This window comes from Oreochromis aureus, linkage group 7, assembly GCF_013358895.1.
Source record: "Oreochromis aureus strain Israel breed Guangdong linkage group 7, ZZ_aureus, whole genome shotgun sequence".
Lineage (NCBI taxonomy): Eukaryota > Metazoa > Chordata > Actinopteri > Cichliformes > Cichlidae > Oreochromis > Oreochromis aureus.
This window is the reverse complement of record NC_052948.1, coordinates 13,398,204-13,414,082: the sequence shown is the minus strand read 5'-3', so window position 1 is coordinate 13,414,082 and position 15,879 is coordinate 13,398,204. Positions and strand designations below refer to the sequence as shown.

Sequence of the window (15,879 nt, the reverse complement as noted above, 5' to 3'; positions counted from 1 at the left end):
TCACTTTCTTTGTTGTCTGTCATCTGTCTCAATATAAAGGGTCATTTCAAAAACAAAGCTGGTTTGTTCTTGTCTGGAAACACAGTGACTACCAAACAAAGCTGGTCTGTAGTATCTACAAAAGATGGGATTTCAATAGATGAATATTGGGGATTTGAGATAGATCCATGGATACTAGGTTGGGGTTTTTAAAACCTTACCCAATCCCAAATGTTGTGCCACGTCCAAGTTGTTAAGGTTTTCAGACCTATGAATGCCTGTGACTCAAAACAATTAGTTCCACTGTCTGTTGGTCTTAATCAAGAGGTTTTGTCACACTTAATCACTTTAGTGTGTCTCAGTAATATGTCACATCCAGAGTACGCTGTGTGTGATGGCTGTCTTTAAAAAATATATTAGTGAGGTTTTGAGCCAAATCACATGAAAACAATAGAGTAAATTGCACAGAATTACATATTTAGTAAGAAAATCTATCCACGTTTAGTTTATAACCAGCTACTTTTCAAAATACATTTCAGTTATCAAGTTAGATACGAGATGTGCGGTCAGTGGAGGTTTCAGATGTTTGTGTGGCAGGTGAGAATTGATTTGGCCAGCGTACAGACTTTCACCACAACAAACATAAAAAGCTATTTTTGCAAAATGTATTCCCAGCGCTTAATCCCCAAACTCCCAAATCAAGTCTTTAGGTGATTTAAAATCTTTTTCTTTTTTTTTTATACCTCTTTTCAGATACACAAACACTACTCTCTTTTCTCCAGCCTGCCCCAGATTGCTTGCTTGGCATTCCTTAGCTTTCAGTATCCCCTTCTTCTGTTCAAGGGCTTAAAGGGCACTGAAAAGAACAATGCTACAGAGGTGAGTATTGATCTGAGAGCAGTTTTTCTGACTTCATTGATTCATTTTTGTTGAACAGCTCTTATGTCACTAATTGTTTGGGCTTCTTGCATAACATACTCAAAACAATTGTATGTATTAATAGTCTGCATTTGTGTGAACCTGACATTTAAAAAAAAACTCTTACTGGGACTCACATTTCCTTTGAATCTGTGGACATGAGGAACCTGTATAAGCTGCCTTGTAATCTACAGGCTTATTATGCTCATAAAGTCCAGGCTGAGGGAAAATGTGAAGTCCGACACGGCACATCTGTGACCTAATCATTTTAAGTAGATTTGACGTAATTGGTTTGCGTTATGTTCTTGATCGGTTTATGAAAAGGTTACCTTGTTTTTGCAATGAGGAGACACAATGCTGTGTTTATTTGATGCTAATCTTGGCATGGGTGCGACAAAGCTGGATGTCGGGATCGCCGGTGTATGAGTCACACCCCCAATGTCCCCCATAAACCTTATTGCAAGGAGGGTTTTTTTTTTTTTTTTTTTTCATATTTTAGCAAATACATTTACATGTAGATAGAATTTAAAGACGCAGATGTCCAAAGGTGTTTAGGTACATTAAAGCCTGACTCAATAATTTATGTCTCCCCAAATTTGGTTACTTATATGGTTGCTCTTCTTTTAGGATCTGAGCAGCAGCTACTATAGAGACTATGTCAAGAAAATGCTCAATAAGAAAAAGTCTACCAAAATCAGGTGAGAGTTGTTGCCTCTTATCAAAAACATTGATTTGCTGTGCTGTTACACAGTCATCTCTGTGTTTCTTCAGTTCGAATGTCGTGAAGTAAACAATTTGTGTTTCAGCATAGCAGAGAGAGGCTCAGCAAAATAACAGCAGTGGATTTCAAGAACTGACCATTTTAGGGATTTTAGAACAAACATGTTTTTTTTGCACCGTTGTGTCCAAGTTTTAACCATCGAGCTATTGATTTGAAGTGAAGCTGAAGAATTTAGGTAGAGGTGTGATGAAGGCCTTTATTATTCCGTCCACTTTATACAATGTACCAGTGCCACTGGCAGCAGTGGTGCTGCAACAAAGAGCCCAAAGTTTTAACCTAAGTAGAAACAGATTTGAAAGAGAATGTGTTTAAAGTTGGTTCATTCATTTATATATATTTTGCCTTACCCCATGAGTTCACTGTGGTTTAAAATGCTGTTTACATTTTTAACGTAACTTTCATTTTTTTCACCTTTCGCTTCAGCACGTCGAGCACAGACAAGCCCAAACTCCCCCAAAGAATAACCGATGCTGTGAAATCTTACATTTATACACCAGAGGATGGTAAATATATTTGTCTTGGACCTGCTTAATACCATATCATGCACATATTAGGTGTTAAAACTGGTCAAACTCTTCTTGGAAGAATTATTGAATTGGTCATTTATACAGAAGGTGGTCGTGTGAAGCACCTGCATGAATACACAATGTGTGCAGTATAAATATGCTTAGATCTGATTTGGAAAAACAATAAATAATCCTGTTAACTTAATGTTTCTACCACTTTACTGTTTTCATGCAGCTTTCCGTTTTCCCCTGAAGCTGGCTATATCTGGTGTTGTGTCTTTCATAACCCTGTATCAGGTAACTACCACAGCTACTATTAAACGCAATAATCCCTGTATATTTCATAAATGTTAACAAAACACACAAGGAGAGTCATAATCGCATGGCTTGGTGTCGAAAGAAAGGACAGAATCTCTTAAACGTTCTTATCCTAAATCAAGAACTTCAGCCAAGCTCCAAATATTATCATGATGTGTTTCATTTTATTCCCACATCCGTAAAAGTTATTGCATTAGCATTCAAGAGTAGCTTCACTGACTATTAATGAATGTCCTTTTTTCCCTCTTAGATGGGTCTTCTGCTGATCTCAGCAGTCGTGCCGTCTCTCCAGACTGCTCGTTTGGGAGTCAATGAAGATGTTGCAAACCTTTTAGCTGGTTTCAGAATCATGCTGTCTCCAGACAAACATGAAGTGGTTCGGATAGTGGTTTATTACATGTGGTGTGTAGAGGGTAAGTGACACAAGACAACAAGAGAAGCCATTTAGAAATATGAGAGATGCACATGTGCATCACACTATACCCTTTATGTTTGATGCATTTATTTTGTACTATTTTACTGTTCAAGATTAACATCGTTCCACATTAAATAACCTGAATGTCATGTGCCAATGTTTCTGCAGTGTGTTATATTTCAGCAATGACCCTGTCTGGTTTGGTCAACCTGGCTATGCTCATGCGATCTATGGTTCTGCATCGGTAGGTTGGGTGTGATAGCGCTTTTTCCCTTTTTCTGTTGTTTTGCATTGAATTTCCTTTGCACTCTGGCTACTTCATTATAATGCCATGGTTATTATAACATAATAGAGTACTAATCATGCACACAGGGAAGCATTTACTCTGCGTTAACTGCTGCTCCAATTGAAAATGGCTATTAAGATGAAAAATGAAATACTGCGCCATTACCAGAAATGGCATCGCATTAAAAGAAATGGATTTCCGAGTCAAGTATTGAATTGGGTTTTCAGTTTATCCCTTGCTAAATTACTTCTACAATTTACTATTTGATTTGCACAGTTAGTACTGAACTAGTTTATGTATTCCATAGTGTCACATTGTCTTAATTGTGTTTTACCTTCCGTAGGTCAAATCTGAAAGGGCTGTACAGAGGCGATAGCTATAATGTTTACAACTGCCAGAGAAATATCAGAGCTTCCCGGCCTGCACTCGTCTGCTGGATGGGATACACCAGCTTTACAGCAGCTCACATCTGCATTGGTACAGTTACTCTGAAAGATTGTTATTATTTAGATTTTCTATATATTGTTTCTACTTTAAATAAAACAAGTTAGAGACAAAACTTTGATGAATTTTCTGTATGTAAATCCATATTCAGGGAAGAGTACATCATGCCCTCTCATAGTTTTCTGTTGACTGTTCTAATTAGGGGTCAGCACAGTATATCACTCATCATCTGTTCTTCCTCTGTTCATCACAGAAGTGCCCTGGATGTCCTCTCTCACCACATACATTAACTGCTCCTTTGGCCTTTCTCTTTTCCTCTTCCTTTGCAGCTCATTTTCACAATCCTTCCCTCGGTATACTCAGTATCTTTCCACCACGCACATCCACATCAACTCCCCAAACCTCTTTCACTTTTCTGTGAACTCTCCAACCTTAGCTGTCCCTATGATTTATGCTTTCCAAGTCCTGTTCATCCTTTCTCACTCCAAACACAAACCTCAGCAATTTTTAACAACATCTTTACATCCTGTTTTTGACATAACTGTGCTCGCTACCAATTCTTGTATATCTAGTTTCCAAATTCTGTTAGATATTTGTATTATTTTCTGTTCATGCTCCTTAAATATTGCCTAAAAACAATTCTTTAAATCGACCAGCTCGGGCAGAGACATATCAGAGTATTCGAGCCTTCTACAGTGGGGTGACCACTGTAGATCTGTTGGATGCTGGATAGTGTCTAAGTGCTAAGACTGTAAAGCTCTGATCTCTCCCCTGCAGGCATGATCATCCAGACCATAGTGTTCTTCCTCTGCCTTCTGATTGCAGTCTTCCTTGTTATCATACCTGTCCTCCACAGACAGAATCTGATTCTCTTTCAGGTCCTGTGGAGCATGTGGTGAGTGATATAATTCCTCGGTGTTTCTCAGCTTTCAGTTTTAGCTTATTTTAAGGTTATGACCTTGCAAAAAAATAAAGAAAGAAATAAAAAAATATATATATAAACACAAGTTGTAGTAAATGCAGACCTGAGAGTATCTGTGCAGTGGTGCTGCTAGGTTTGAAATTTGACACCTGGAGCGTTTTTCAATCAACAACATTCTCTGTGTATGTTGTACAATTTCCTGCCAGCTACAAGTGTTTTTTGCACTTTAATCACTGCTGCTTCTATGTGGGTTTCACCTTTTCAGGCCTTTCTGGCTCATGCTTCTCCTGGTTGTGTTGATTCAACACGTCATCGCCAGGTTTTGCTTCATCAAAAAGACAGGAGGCACACGAGACCTAGACAACAGGTGATTTACTGCATTTTCTACCGTACATTTTCCTGTACTTACATAATTTCACTGCCTGATTTTTAATTTGATGCATTCTAATTTATCTCACAGGGGTAATCTGTTCCTGCTGACATACCTGATGTTTCCTGTTAATGTTTTGATCGGGGTGATACTGGGAATCTGGCGCATGATCATCACAGCCCTGTTCAACATTGTCCACATGGGACGTATGGATATCAGTCTTCTTAACCGCAATGTGGAGGCTTTTGACCCAGGTGAGCGAGATAACTGACATGTATGCAGGCTACAATTATTATAGTGTCCATTTCTGTAATAGTGAACACGCTGTCATTATTAGAAGGATTGTACCTTGGCTAAAAAAACACTTTCTTCATCAATTAATGCCACTTTTTTGCATCCATTGCTTAAAGACAGTTAATAAATATTTAATAGCTCCCATTTTTTTCTCTTTAGACTCAGAAACAGGATGTTAACATATTAATAGGTAATAGCAGCGCGCTTTTATGTTTGTGGAAGCATTGTGGAAGCAATTTTCCATGAGAAAAAGCTCTTCTTCTGATCCCACTTAGAGGTTAGAAATTTGCATCCTGCCCACTTTACCCTCCCGCCAGCTCACTGCAGCTCATATGATATCTGTATTCTGTGCAGGGCAGGGACTCTAATTGCATGGAAATAGCTGCAGATTTGCTGTCAGAAAAAGCAGGTGGTTTAAAAAAAAGAGAGAAAAAAAGTGTGATTGTATGGTCATTATGTGTGATTGCCTCAAAGCCAACATGGGGTGCAGTCCTGTGTGTTTATTGCTTTTGCCCAGTCAGAATGATTCACCCCTCCCTATGTCTGCCTGCAGCCTACCGCTGCTATGCTCATTATCTGAAGATCGAGGTGAGCCAGTCTCACCCTGTGATGAAGGCCTTCTGTGGGATGCTGCTGCAGTCTGTGGGCCAGGACACCAAAGCTGGACAGAGGTCACGAGATGCCGAAGAAGGTCTGTAGTGCAAAACTCAATCCACACCACAGACTGTTCTCCATTTGTGGACAAAAAAAGCACATTGTGGTTTTCTTTTGTTTTTGTTTTTTTTTAATGGCACAGAGGAGTGACCATTGCTACACAGGTAGTCCTTGTTAATGGGATCAGTTTATTGTTTTAGTTGTTTCATGACATTTAGAAATTCTCTCCAGGTTATTCTTAAAGCTCAAAATCAGCTTAATACCTGTATTAAAAGTGCTGTAGCATCTTTAATTTCTCTGGGGTGTTTAGAATTTAATAGCAGGTCACTGTAACACATAATCAGACCATCTCACTTTGCTGCACGTACAGTGAAAATGAAGGCTTTGCAGCTCTGATTTAATATGCTAAGAGCAAATTGAGTCTCAGAGCGATATAGCTTAGAGTCCGGCTGCCTGTCCTAATCATATCAGTCATAAACGAATCAACTTTCGTTATGACTCTGCATCCTGTAATATACATGCTATATTGTATCTTTTACATTAACAACTTGCGTTAATCCAAAGTGTGAATGGGTGCTTTATGGTGGACCGCAGATGTGCAGCGACGCCACTGACACGCAAAGGAAGAGACTGATGGTCGCTCACATGTCATGACAGCAGGACACGCATTACAGTGACAAATTAACAAGAAAATCCACCAGGATTCAGCGGCTGTTGTGGAATTTAGACACAGCTGAGTCCAATTAGAAATGTGCCATGGAGATGTTGCTTGTTTGCATCTAGAAAACAATGTATTATCAGGAATAATCTATTGTATTACAGTGATTACTTCTCCAGTAGCTGATAACACAGATGAGCTACGCTAATTGCCTGTTACATATTCATCCAGCCCAAGGGGCTTTGGCTTTCAGCGTGTTAATGAAAAGCCCAGTATGCTCCTACCATGCTTAGAGGATTAAAATATGATTGCTTTCTATTATTACTCTATCTGCTGTATATAGGGTGTCTTTTGGGAGGCCCACAAGTCACCCTTTTCCAATTTCAGTTTAAAATAGAAAAAGGGTTATCCTTAGATGTCATTACATAGGACTTACAGATGTCATACCTTTTGGTGCAATCATGATGTCTGAACGTCCTCAGGGATCCAGCTCGTCCAGCAGGATAAGAAGCAGAACAAAGTGTCCATTGCCAAGAGAGCCCGCAGCCACTGGCAGCTCCTCTACACCCTGGTCAACAACCCCTCCCTTGTGGGCACCAGGAAGCACTTCCAGCGTCAGACCGCAGACAGCTTTCTGAATGGAAGCCTGAACCGCAGCACCAGGGAGGAGAGCAAAAAGGAGGCTACGACCAAGGAGGCAGAAGCCGCTGCCAGCAACTAATCAAGAATGCGATACTGATTATGTACTGGCTGCAGAGTCTCTTCTGGTTTGGGTCTGCGTTTGTACTATTTGTCTGCATTTGGTGAAATACATGCATTATAGCTCAGTGCCTAGTGTAAAGATATTCACCAAGTCTTTCCTAAACGCCTGGAGATTCGGAGTCCCTCCTGTGCTTTTCATGCTCTCCTGTCTGTGAGGACCTCAGTCTCCAGTCTGATGGGAATGCTTGTGTGGCACTGATCACCTAGTAAACACACTTATAAAAATAATTTTCTAAACATGTATGTGCTTATTTTGGGATAGAACTCATTTGCACTAATAGCCTTTAATCATGTATTATTTTCAACATTCAACAGTGCAGATAATGTAAAATGATGGTTATCCAACTAAAAACATGGATGCACAAGCCAATGAATCATCCCTTTGAATGGGAGTTCATATATAGAGTGACAGAGAAGGGCAGAAAGACAGAACATCTGATCTGAATATAAATAACAAACCATTGTCATACTGTGGCCAATAAATTCTCTTTTCCCCCATCTTTAGGCTACACACATTGTGTATCTGACATTAACCTGTGGAATAGACTGTATATTTATTCTGTTTTAATTTGTAGACTTTTAAGTCAAAACATCTTACTGTTTCCAGTATTTCCAGTTCTTGTCAAATAAACATCTTCTTGTTTCTAATGTTCCGTGATATTTCACCATTTGTCTGCGCATTTATGCCTGCCGACTTTTAAATGAAAATATACACATCCGATTGTTTTTTTTTTCTGATAACTGTGAAAATAAAATGAAAAATACAGTTTTATCCTGTTTTTGTTTTTTTAAAATCACTCTGATGGGAAATTTTGTTAAGCTATTGTTCAACTAATATATGCAAGAATGCACTTGCAACAGGAAAGGGGCTGCGGTAGCAGAAATAAGACCACCGGTCTCAGCATGTCTTCATGGGAATTTCCATAGATGTAAGTGCTCGTAAAACTCAGGATGAACCCTGTATACTATAAATGAAGCCTAGACACTGTAGGCTTTAGTCCTACTCTGTACATTGCTGTACTCTGTAGGAGTCCTTGCTGCAAGTAAATTTGTTGAAACGTAATTCTAAGACTCTGGTAACTGCTTAAGTGTTTTGATAAACATTCTCCTATTATCATTTCACATTTTTATATAAGACAATTTAGATCCAGTTGTGCAGTGTGATAATTTTCTGCCGAAAGAAGAGACCTGAACTGAACCATAAGCGAAAAATATAGACAAAGGGAGGCTTTGTGACTGATCGGAGCTCCAAAACGCAGCAGTGTTGAGGCTTCTCTGTTTTTAATCCCCTAGAAAAGAAAAAAAGCCATGCCATAATAAACACTTTCCAAAGAAGGAAGGAGAATATCTTCTATATTTAAAGAAAAAATGATTATTTTTCGTAATCGAAATAATTATTTGGAACATAATTATTCGAAATGATATGGGTTTTTTTTTGTTTGTTTGTTTGTTTTTGTTGTTGTTTTAAAATCGGAATGATAGTTAAATCCAGAAAAATCCACCAATCTGTATAGTTTCATATGTTTTATTAATTCCACTTACATAAAATTATATCAAAAAATCTTAAAAGGTCACGTTTTTTTGTTTTGTTTTACAACATAGTTCACAAAAAAACTCACTTTACATATCAAATTACAAGACAGTGAAGCCGACAGACGCTCACTGCGCCCATTTGTTAGGACTTCATTGGAAAATTGATTTTTAAAAAAAGAAAGAAAATTCACGTAGCTTTACATCACAAGTAGACAGTCACATCTAAAAGTCCTATATAGACTAAACTATTAGAAAACCGCACAAGGAGTGACATGCCATGGACACGTTCACCGTAAAAAGCGAGAGTACAGCAAGCACCCGTCGATTAAGAGGTTAAAGTCGCACATTTTTAAAGCCTTACGTTACACGTGGAACAACATGTCGTTGGTAAATAACCTGGAATTTCCCGTCAAGCACATCGTCACCTCTGAAAGCTCAGTTTCCCGTTTTTGGACGCACAGGACAGCGGGCAGGGCGCGCTGTCAGGTGCAACAGCGCCAAGCGCAAATATCAATTCATCAAACACATTAATCCCAATCTTTCTCTAGTTTCGTGGACAAGTCGAGTGGAGCCAGAGTGCCGACACCTGAGAAGATGTTAAATGGCCGTTAAGAGATTTTAACAGCCTTGCACAGACACACGTGGCTCAGTGAGAGAATCTTGTCCCTGATGTCAGTTTATTTACAATGGCTTCATAGAAAATCGTGGTTTTTGTTGTTTTTGCTTGTTTAAAACCCAGCGAAACGGTGGGTAAAATTTTGTGCACTTTTTTTCTCCTTTTTTTTGCTGCCTCGAATTACGCATATCTCTCCAAGTCTCGCCTTCGCGAAATTTGCTCCCATATGCCCGTTCGCGTACGTCCCACAGATGGGGTAAACGTTGGTGCTTTCCCGTCGGTTTTGAGGTCTGATAAAAGATATAAATCTGTGCTCGGTTTGTAAACGTGAGTTACTCGTTTTAACCTTACGGAAACTACAAATGTCACAATAATTCATTCACAATCGCGGTGATTGAAGGAGTATTGAGGTAAAAAAAAGTTAACGATCCCTTTTTTTAAAAAGAAAAAAATCACACGGCATCGTTTTTTCACGTGAAGTAATGATGTGTGTGTTACCTGCTTGAATATAGGCTACTTGAAAGCAAAATATTTTACAATATACTCGCAGACGTCAGCGAAGCTCAGCGGCTTGGCTGCTTGTAGTTGCCGTTGATTTCCTCGGAGATGTTGACGGCCTCTGCTCCCAGCGGTAACCTGTCACTGTACTCCGAGCCAACTTCAAATTCCTCCTGGTTGGTCTTGGATGATGATCCGGGGATGGACTCGGTCACCACGCTCCCCTCAGCCTCTTCCTCTCCTTCTCGTTCCTCTCCGTCAACCTCTCCCTCCCCCTCGCCTAACTCGCTGGTTTTCTCTGACTCCACGAAAGATGCCCTGTGATCAAAATCTTTTGTCATTTGCTTCTCCATCTGATCTGGATTCTGAGCTTTCATGATCAGCTTGTAGGTTTTTCCTTGATATTTGTATAGCAAATGACAGCAGGTGGCTCCCAGCAAGGGGACAGTGGCCAGACCCAATAGGAAAATGCTGACAACCACAATTATGAGCAGGGAGGGGATCTTCTTTCTAGTTGTGAAGACTACTTGGACTTGGCAGTCCTTCCCCCCATAGGTGAGACAAAGTGTGTAATTGGTGCCAGGCTGTAAATTATGGAAGCGGTAGGAATTAATTCCCTCCTCTATATTGGACCACTGAACCATGGAGTGTCCGTTTCCTGTATTTACACAGAGGTAGAGCATGTCCAGAGTGGTCTTGCTAGATGAGGACTGGTACAGACCCATAGGTTCCTTATTCACTGTTTCCTGGTTTTCAGTTTGACTTAGATGAAGATTAGATTTGCTTTTGGCAAGCTGCAGTGGATTCAGCTGCACTTTGGCCTCCGTCTCTGACACTTCTAATGCAATAACACCAAAGTCAAAGGTGTACTGCTTCAGGTCTTCCAGGCTCATGTTGAAGGCATGGTTGGAGATGTATTCACTGCTTTCTCTAACACCGCACTTGCCTGTGAAGGTGTGTGTCTTAGGAACAACACCGGTCTGCTCTGTTGCATCGTGTTTGTCTTTTGACGTTTCGGGACTTTCCTTTGTCTTCTCATCAAGCTTCGTCCAGTTGACCACATTATTTTTGGAGGCCTTGGGGTCTGCAGGCTTTTTACCAGACGGACGGCTCTTGTCCACTGTTGAATCGATGACTGCGTTGCTGGCTTCCTTTTGGGTGCCTGCCAGAGCCACTTTAACGCTGCTCTCTGCTTTACCCAACTCGTTCACCGCAAAGCAGCTGTAATTCCCATCTTCCTTTTTACTCACACTGGGGATGATGAGAGTTCCATTTCTAAAAACAAGAAATCGATTGCTGGTTGTTTTATCATTAATTGGCACATCATTTATTTCTCCAGTGGAGGGCAAGGGGAAAAGATCATTTTGATTTCCTGCAGTCACCTCCCAGGTGATCTGTGGCTTAGGGCTCCCTTTTGTCTCACAATTTAAGATCACCATAATACCTTCATACAGATCTGTGTTTTCTATGTTTGGCTGATATGTTATAGTGACAGCAGGGGGCTCACAGTCCAGTTTGGGAATGCTTGAAACCATCGTACCCTTCAGATGTTCAGGGGCCTCGCACACAATTGAATTTGGCTCGGGGACAGAAATTTTAGTTGTTGTGATCCAGTCCCTCAGCCACTGCAGACGGCAGGAGCAAACGAAGGGATTGCTAAAGATCTGCAGGTGAGACATAGTGGTGAGGGCACTGAAAGTCCCCTCGACAATGGTGGTAAACCTGTTGTTGTTAATTCGAAGCGACCTCAGGTCTTTAAGCGTGGAAAAGGCATCCTTTGGGAGGTTCACCATTTCATTGTTGTTCATTTTGAGAAGCTGCAGGGCCGTGAGACCGCGCAGATCTTCCCATGGAAAGTTCACAATTTTGTTGTGGCTGATGTCAAAGTTGCGAAGATGAACCAAGGGGGCCAAGGTGCCTCTCTCTATGGTGACTATGTCATTGTGGGCGAGCCACAGAGAGGTGGCCTGAGTGATATTAACAAAGCTTTTGCTTTTCAGGATTTGGATTTTATTGGCAGAAAGGCTCACGGTGGTAACATTGGAAGGGAGACCAACAGGGACCTCCAGCAGGTCTTTGTAAGCACAGTCAGCAATTTGATGGGAAAATTTATCCTGGCAGCTGCATTGCTCTGGACAGGTCTGCACAATGCCAGTCACAACAGTCCACAAGGCAAGGAGCTGTAAGAACCTTCTTGCCATTTTCTGCACCTGCAAGCATCAATTAGCAGACATTAGCTACGATCAGACATTTATAAGACATCCATTAGAGCAATCACACCGACGGAAATGTACTGCGGATGCTTTTTATCTCATATAGATTGAAATGTGCTTCTCTGAATGCCTTAAAAACAGTTTCCTGTTGCTTTCTTCGCTACACAGAACGACAATGTTTGACGAACAAGCGCACATACGCACATAAGTTGTGTGTCATATTTGATTTCAGATTCTCTGCCCTCCTCTGAGCGCGTCTACACAGGCAGGTCCGGGTAAACTGGCGCTGTCCGTGGTGATGAAACGAGCTCTCGTTAATGGTTTTTCTTTTAGTTATTCGAGAAGGTTTCGTTCCCAAAAGCACTTAATGCTGAAATCAGAATTTTCCCGATCAATCGAATTATTAAAGCTTTTGCATTCGTGCACAAACGCCTTTGTGACACAGACACAGTCAGAATTAATCCGCGGGTTGATTTCTAGACATTTTTCTATTTGTTTTAAAGTTTTGATCCGGATGCTGCTCCGCCTCTCTCTAATTTCATGCAGTAACTCCCGCATTAGCTTATTTTTCCGTCATCTTACCTGTCCAATGTTAACTTCAATTCCCGTGTCTTATAAATCACCCTCGGAGTTTACAGTCCACTTGAAACAAGTTTAATGTTTGAGAAAAGTCGAGTCCTCGGAGGTTTCGGATCCTTTCACATGCTTTGTGCAGACCTGAGCGCAGATGAAGGACGGTGGAGGGATCATTTTTCTCCCGGTGAGTCGCTTTTGCGGTCCGACGGCGCTTTTTTCTTCCTCTCCGGCGAGTGTGGGAGCCTCTGCGCGTCCCCGCCGCTGCGGCGCGAGAAAATGAACGTGAACGCGCAGCCTCTCCCAGCCCCTCTCCGTGTCTATTAAAGATACAGAAGCTCCTCTTGGAGGGGTCCTCCGCCCACCAAGAAAATCCATAATTTAGGATCCGATGTTTAATTTATTACACCGACCTAAGCCCATCTTTGACCTCATTCACTTCACCTTCAACCCTTTGTCTTTAACTAAAGGACACAGGTAAACACAAAAGTAACAGTTTGCACACGGAGTGAAACATTTAAAGTGTGCTTGTGATTAGGAGAGACTGCAGAGGCACTTATATTATCTAATATTATCTTTAATAACAATAACAAATAAGCCTGGAGAGAAGGTGAATTCTGAGGAGTCCAGTGTAAGGACAGGCTCTGCATAGAGCCACAGGATACCCGGATCATTTGATGCTGTTAGACTGCAACTGCACCGCATCGTGAAACCTGCTTTAACTGTTTTTAATAAAAATAAAAATAATTTGATTTAACGCAACAAATTTCGGGTAAATCTGAAATTTATTACTTTTGATTTTCGTAAACTAAAAAGCCAAATTCGTGCACATTTTTTTTTGTTTAGAAGCTAGTCTTATTTAAAAGGCTTGTGTGCACCAGTGACTTCCAGCCTATCGCTGTGTAAATAAACATTACATTATATAATCAATATAAGCGTTTGAGTCTTGCGAATTGGTGGTTGCGTTTAAGGAGACGGGTTTCCTGCTCAGATGCTGCCATCTTCTGGTGTACTGCAGAGGTGTCAGACGTAAATAAAGTGATGTCCGTTTTTATTTTCAGCCAATTCTTTTTATTGTGGAGGACAAAACTTTTCAAAAATAATCCAGGCCTTAAACCTCATGTTTGTTAAAAATAAAGCTTTTATGAAAACACTGAATAAAAGAAATCGCTTCCTTGTCCTTAAAGTTACAGTTTAGTAGTGAATGTTACATAAAATAAACTATATACAAAGTGCCTTTGAATAACAGAGATGCAGAAACGTGTGCGTGTAGCACAGAGCCATGGCTCAGTGTCTGAGTGTCTAATGAATCTCACAGGCCTGAATGTGCGCTTGAAACCATTTATAATTCTTATCTTGTTTGATCACCACAAATAAGCCCACATGGCATAATAGCAAAAATATTTTGGCTATTAACTGTATTTTCATAAGTTTTACAGCTTTTCATAATTATAAAAGCCTCACTTTTGGCCATTCATGCTACAGAAAGTAATTAAGCAATAAACAATTACCCTGTTGAACCCTAACGATCCCGGTACCCGAGGCGAAGAGGAGAACATCTAGTTTAGAAACGTCAGAGTGTCAGCTTAAAGCCTAAACCATTTCAACAGCCACAAAACAGCTTAAACGACAGGTTTCGCCACTTTCCGACTAAAATTCACTTAAGATTCACAATTCATTGTCATGAATTTGTCTTACCTTCGCTGTCTCGCTTCCACTACGATAAAATCGCACTTCCTGCACAACTCTTACCTTACAGCTGTGTGTGTGCTTAGAGACAAGTTTTCTGTTCTTCCCCTAATTTTTGCTATATACCGGAAAAATTCAACTTTCACAAATTATTATGTTGGCCAAACTCTTAGCTGTGTCTCTAATAAAACCTGTTTTATTTTCTAAAAAAAAAAAAAAAAAAAAAAAAAAAAAAAAAAAAAAAACCTTCAGTTTTTTCTCTTTTTTTGCTTTGTTTTGTGTTTTTTGTTTTGTTTCCTTTGTTTACAAGGACAGTTCTGGTGAATGAGCTACCAGAACTTTTTATGCAACTTTATGCAACTTCTTACAATTTAAGTTGGAAGAGTCTTCCTGACAGATTTCTTTCTTTATCACAGAGGCCTTTTCTTCATCATATAGAAAAACTGTTAAACATCTAACTTCTTTACACTGACAGAAAGGGGAGTTTCACTTGTCTGTATGTGGCCTGTCATGTAAAATGATTTTGACATCTCTGGTCTAACACACAGATTGCAAAGACATACTAAAAATGTATTTAACAATAAGAAGAATATGAATATGAAAAAACAATGGTAAGGAGGTCTGTGTACACAAATTGTTAGGATTCCTAAACAGTTCATGTAATAGGCTACTTTTGTTAAACCCACAAATTCAAACTGAACGTCTGCACTTCAATCACATGTTGGTGGTTTGATTTACATTTCACTGCCATGGTGGACAAAACCAAAATTACAGAAACTGTGTCACTGTCCAAATATTTGCAAACTGGAGCTTATCTAAGGAGGCAGGGTGCCCCCTCAACACATCTACGGCCAATTTAGAATCATCAATTAGTCCAACTATGCATGTCTTTGGACTGTGAAAGGAAGCAACAACAGGTAAAAGACAACCCACACAAACTTCACAGGAAAAGCCCAGCCTGTACCGCTATGAGGCAGAAGTACTAATCACCACAAAGAGTTCAGTTTAAATTTCCCAAAACCTCTTTTTTAAAACAGTTCTGGGCAGTGTTCATTTTCCTATCCAGGTAATCACCTGGAGATTTATGTTCTTCCCTCGACCCTGTCACGATTTGTTTAATTGTCAAGTCTCAATATAACTTCTCTTTTGGGTATCAATTTACTTTTTGTTTTTTTTAAATTTTAGGTTTTGTTTTGTGTCAGAAAGTAAAAATAGATTCTGATGCAAAACTAACGTACTCTCTCTTCCTTTTCCTCCTTCTTGGCTGTCTGCTCGGCTGCTGTACAATTTCCTGTTGTATTCGTGATTCAAGTCCCTGCGGTAAACCTTCTAGATTTCTATCTTCTTTTTATTTTCCAGATGTCTGCTTTAAACATTTACTTTAACTATTAAAATCTCACCAGCTCTTTGCTCTGAACCTGCTTCTGCTTCCTGTCTTCACACCACATTT

At 40.0% G+C, this 15,879-nt stretch overlaps 2 protein-coding genes across 4 annotated transcripts in view; one reads left to right on the top strand and one right to left on the bottom strand.

Annotated features, from left to right (window-relative positions):
• Positions 1-8,047, top strand: part of stra6 (signaling receptor and transporter of retinol STRA6) — a 63,323-nt gene extending 55,276 nt beyond the window's left edge. For both annotated transcript variants that reach the window (XM_039615207.1, XM_031747296.2), the window contains exons 7-18: positions 733-858; positions 1,525-1,595; positions 2,102-2,181; positions 2,420-2,481; positions 2,753-2,915; positions 3,086-3,161; positions 3,547-3,680; positions 4,425-4,542; positions 4,835-4,936; positions 5,030-5,193; positions 5,787-5,924; positions 7,028-8,047. In XM_039615207.1, coding sequence (XP_039471141.1) covers positions 733-858; positions 1,525-1,595; positions 2,102-2,181; positions 2,420-2,481; positions 2,753-2,915; positions 3,086-3,161; positions 3,547-3,680; positions 4,425-4,542; positions 4,835-4,936; positions 5,030-5,193; positions 5,787-5,924; positions 7,028-7,266 — 1,473 coding nt within the window. In that variant the 3' untranslated portion in view covers positions 7,267-8,047. The remainder of the gene's footprint in view (positions 1-732; positions 859-1,524; positions 1,596-2,101; positions 2,182-2,419; positions 2,482-2,752; positions 2,916-3,085; positions 3,162-3,546; positions 3,681-4,424; positions 4,543-4,834; positions 4,937-5,029; positions 5,194-5,786; positions 5,925-7,027) is intronic.
• Positions 8,048-8,816: 769 nt separating this feature from the next.
• On the bottom strand, positions 8,817-14,485 carry islr2 (immunoglobulin superfamily containing leucine-rich repeat 2). 2 transcript variants are annotated; one of them, XM_039614204.1, is made up of 2 exons: positions 14,439-14,485; positions 8,817-12,164 (listed from the first exon to the last, which is right to left on the bottom strand). In XM_039614204.1, the coding sequence occupies exon 2, from the start codon at positions 12,153-12,155 to the stop codon at positions 10,020-10,022; it is 2,136 nt and encodes a 711-aa protein (XP_039470138.1). In that variant the 5' UTR covers positions 12,156-12,164; positions 14,439-14,485; the 3' UTR covers positions 8,817-10,019. The 2 variants fall into 2 exon arrangements, with proteins under 2 accessions (XP_039470138.1, XP_031603147.1); XM_031747287.2 differs by lacking the exon at positions 14,439-14,485 and adding an exon at positions 12,750-13,025.
• Between the last annotated feature and the right edge of the window lie 1,394 nt (positions 14,486-15,879).

Bases quoted from the DNA above. Each gene is read 5' to 3' on its own strand.
- islr2 (XM_039614204.1), bottom strand. From the start codon at position 12,155: ATGGCAAGAAGGTTCTTACAGCTCCTTGCCTTGTGGACTGTTGTGACT.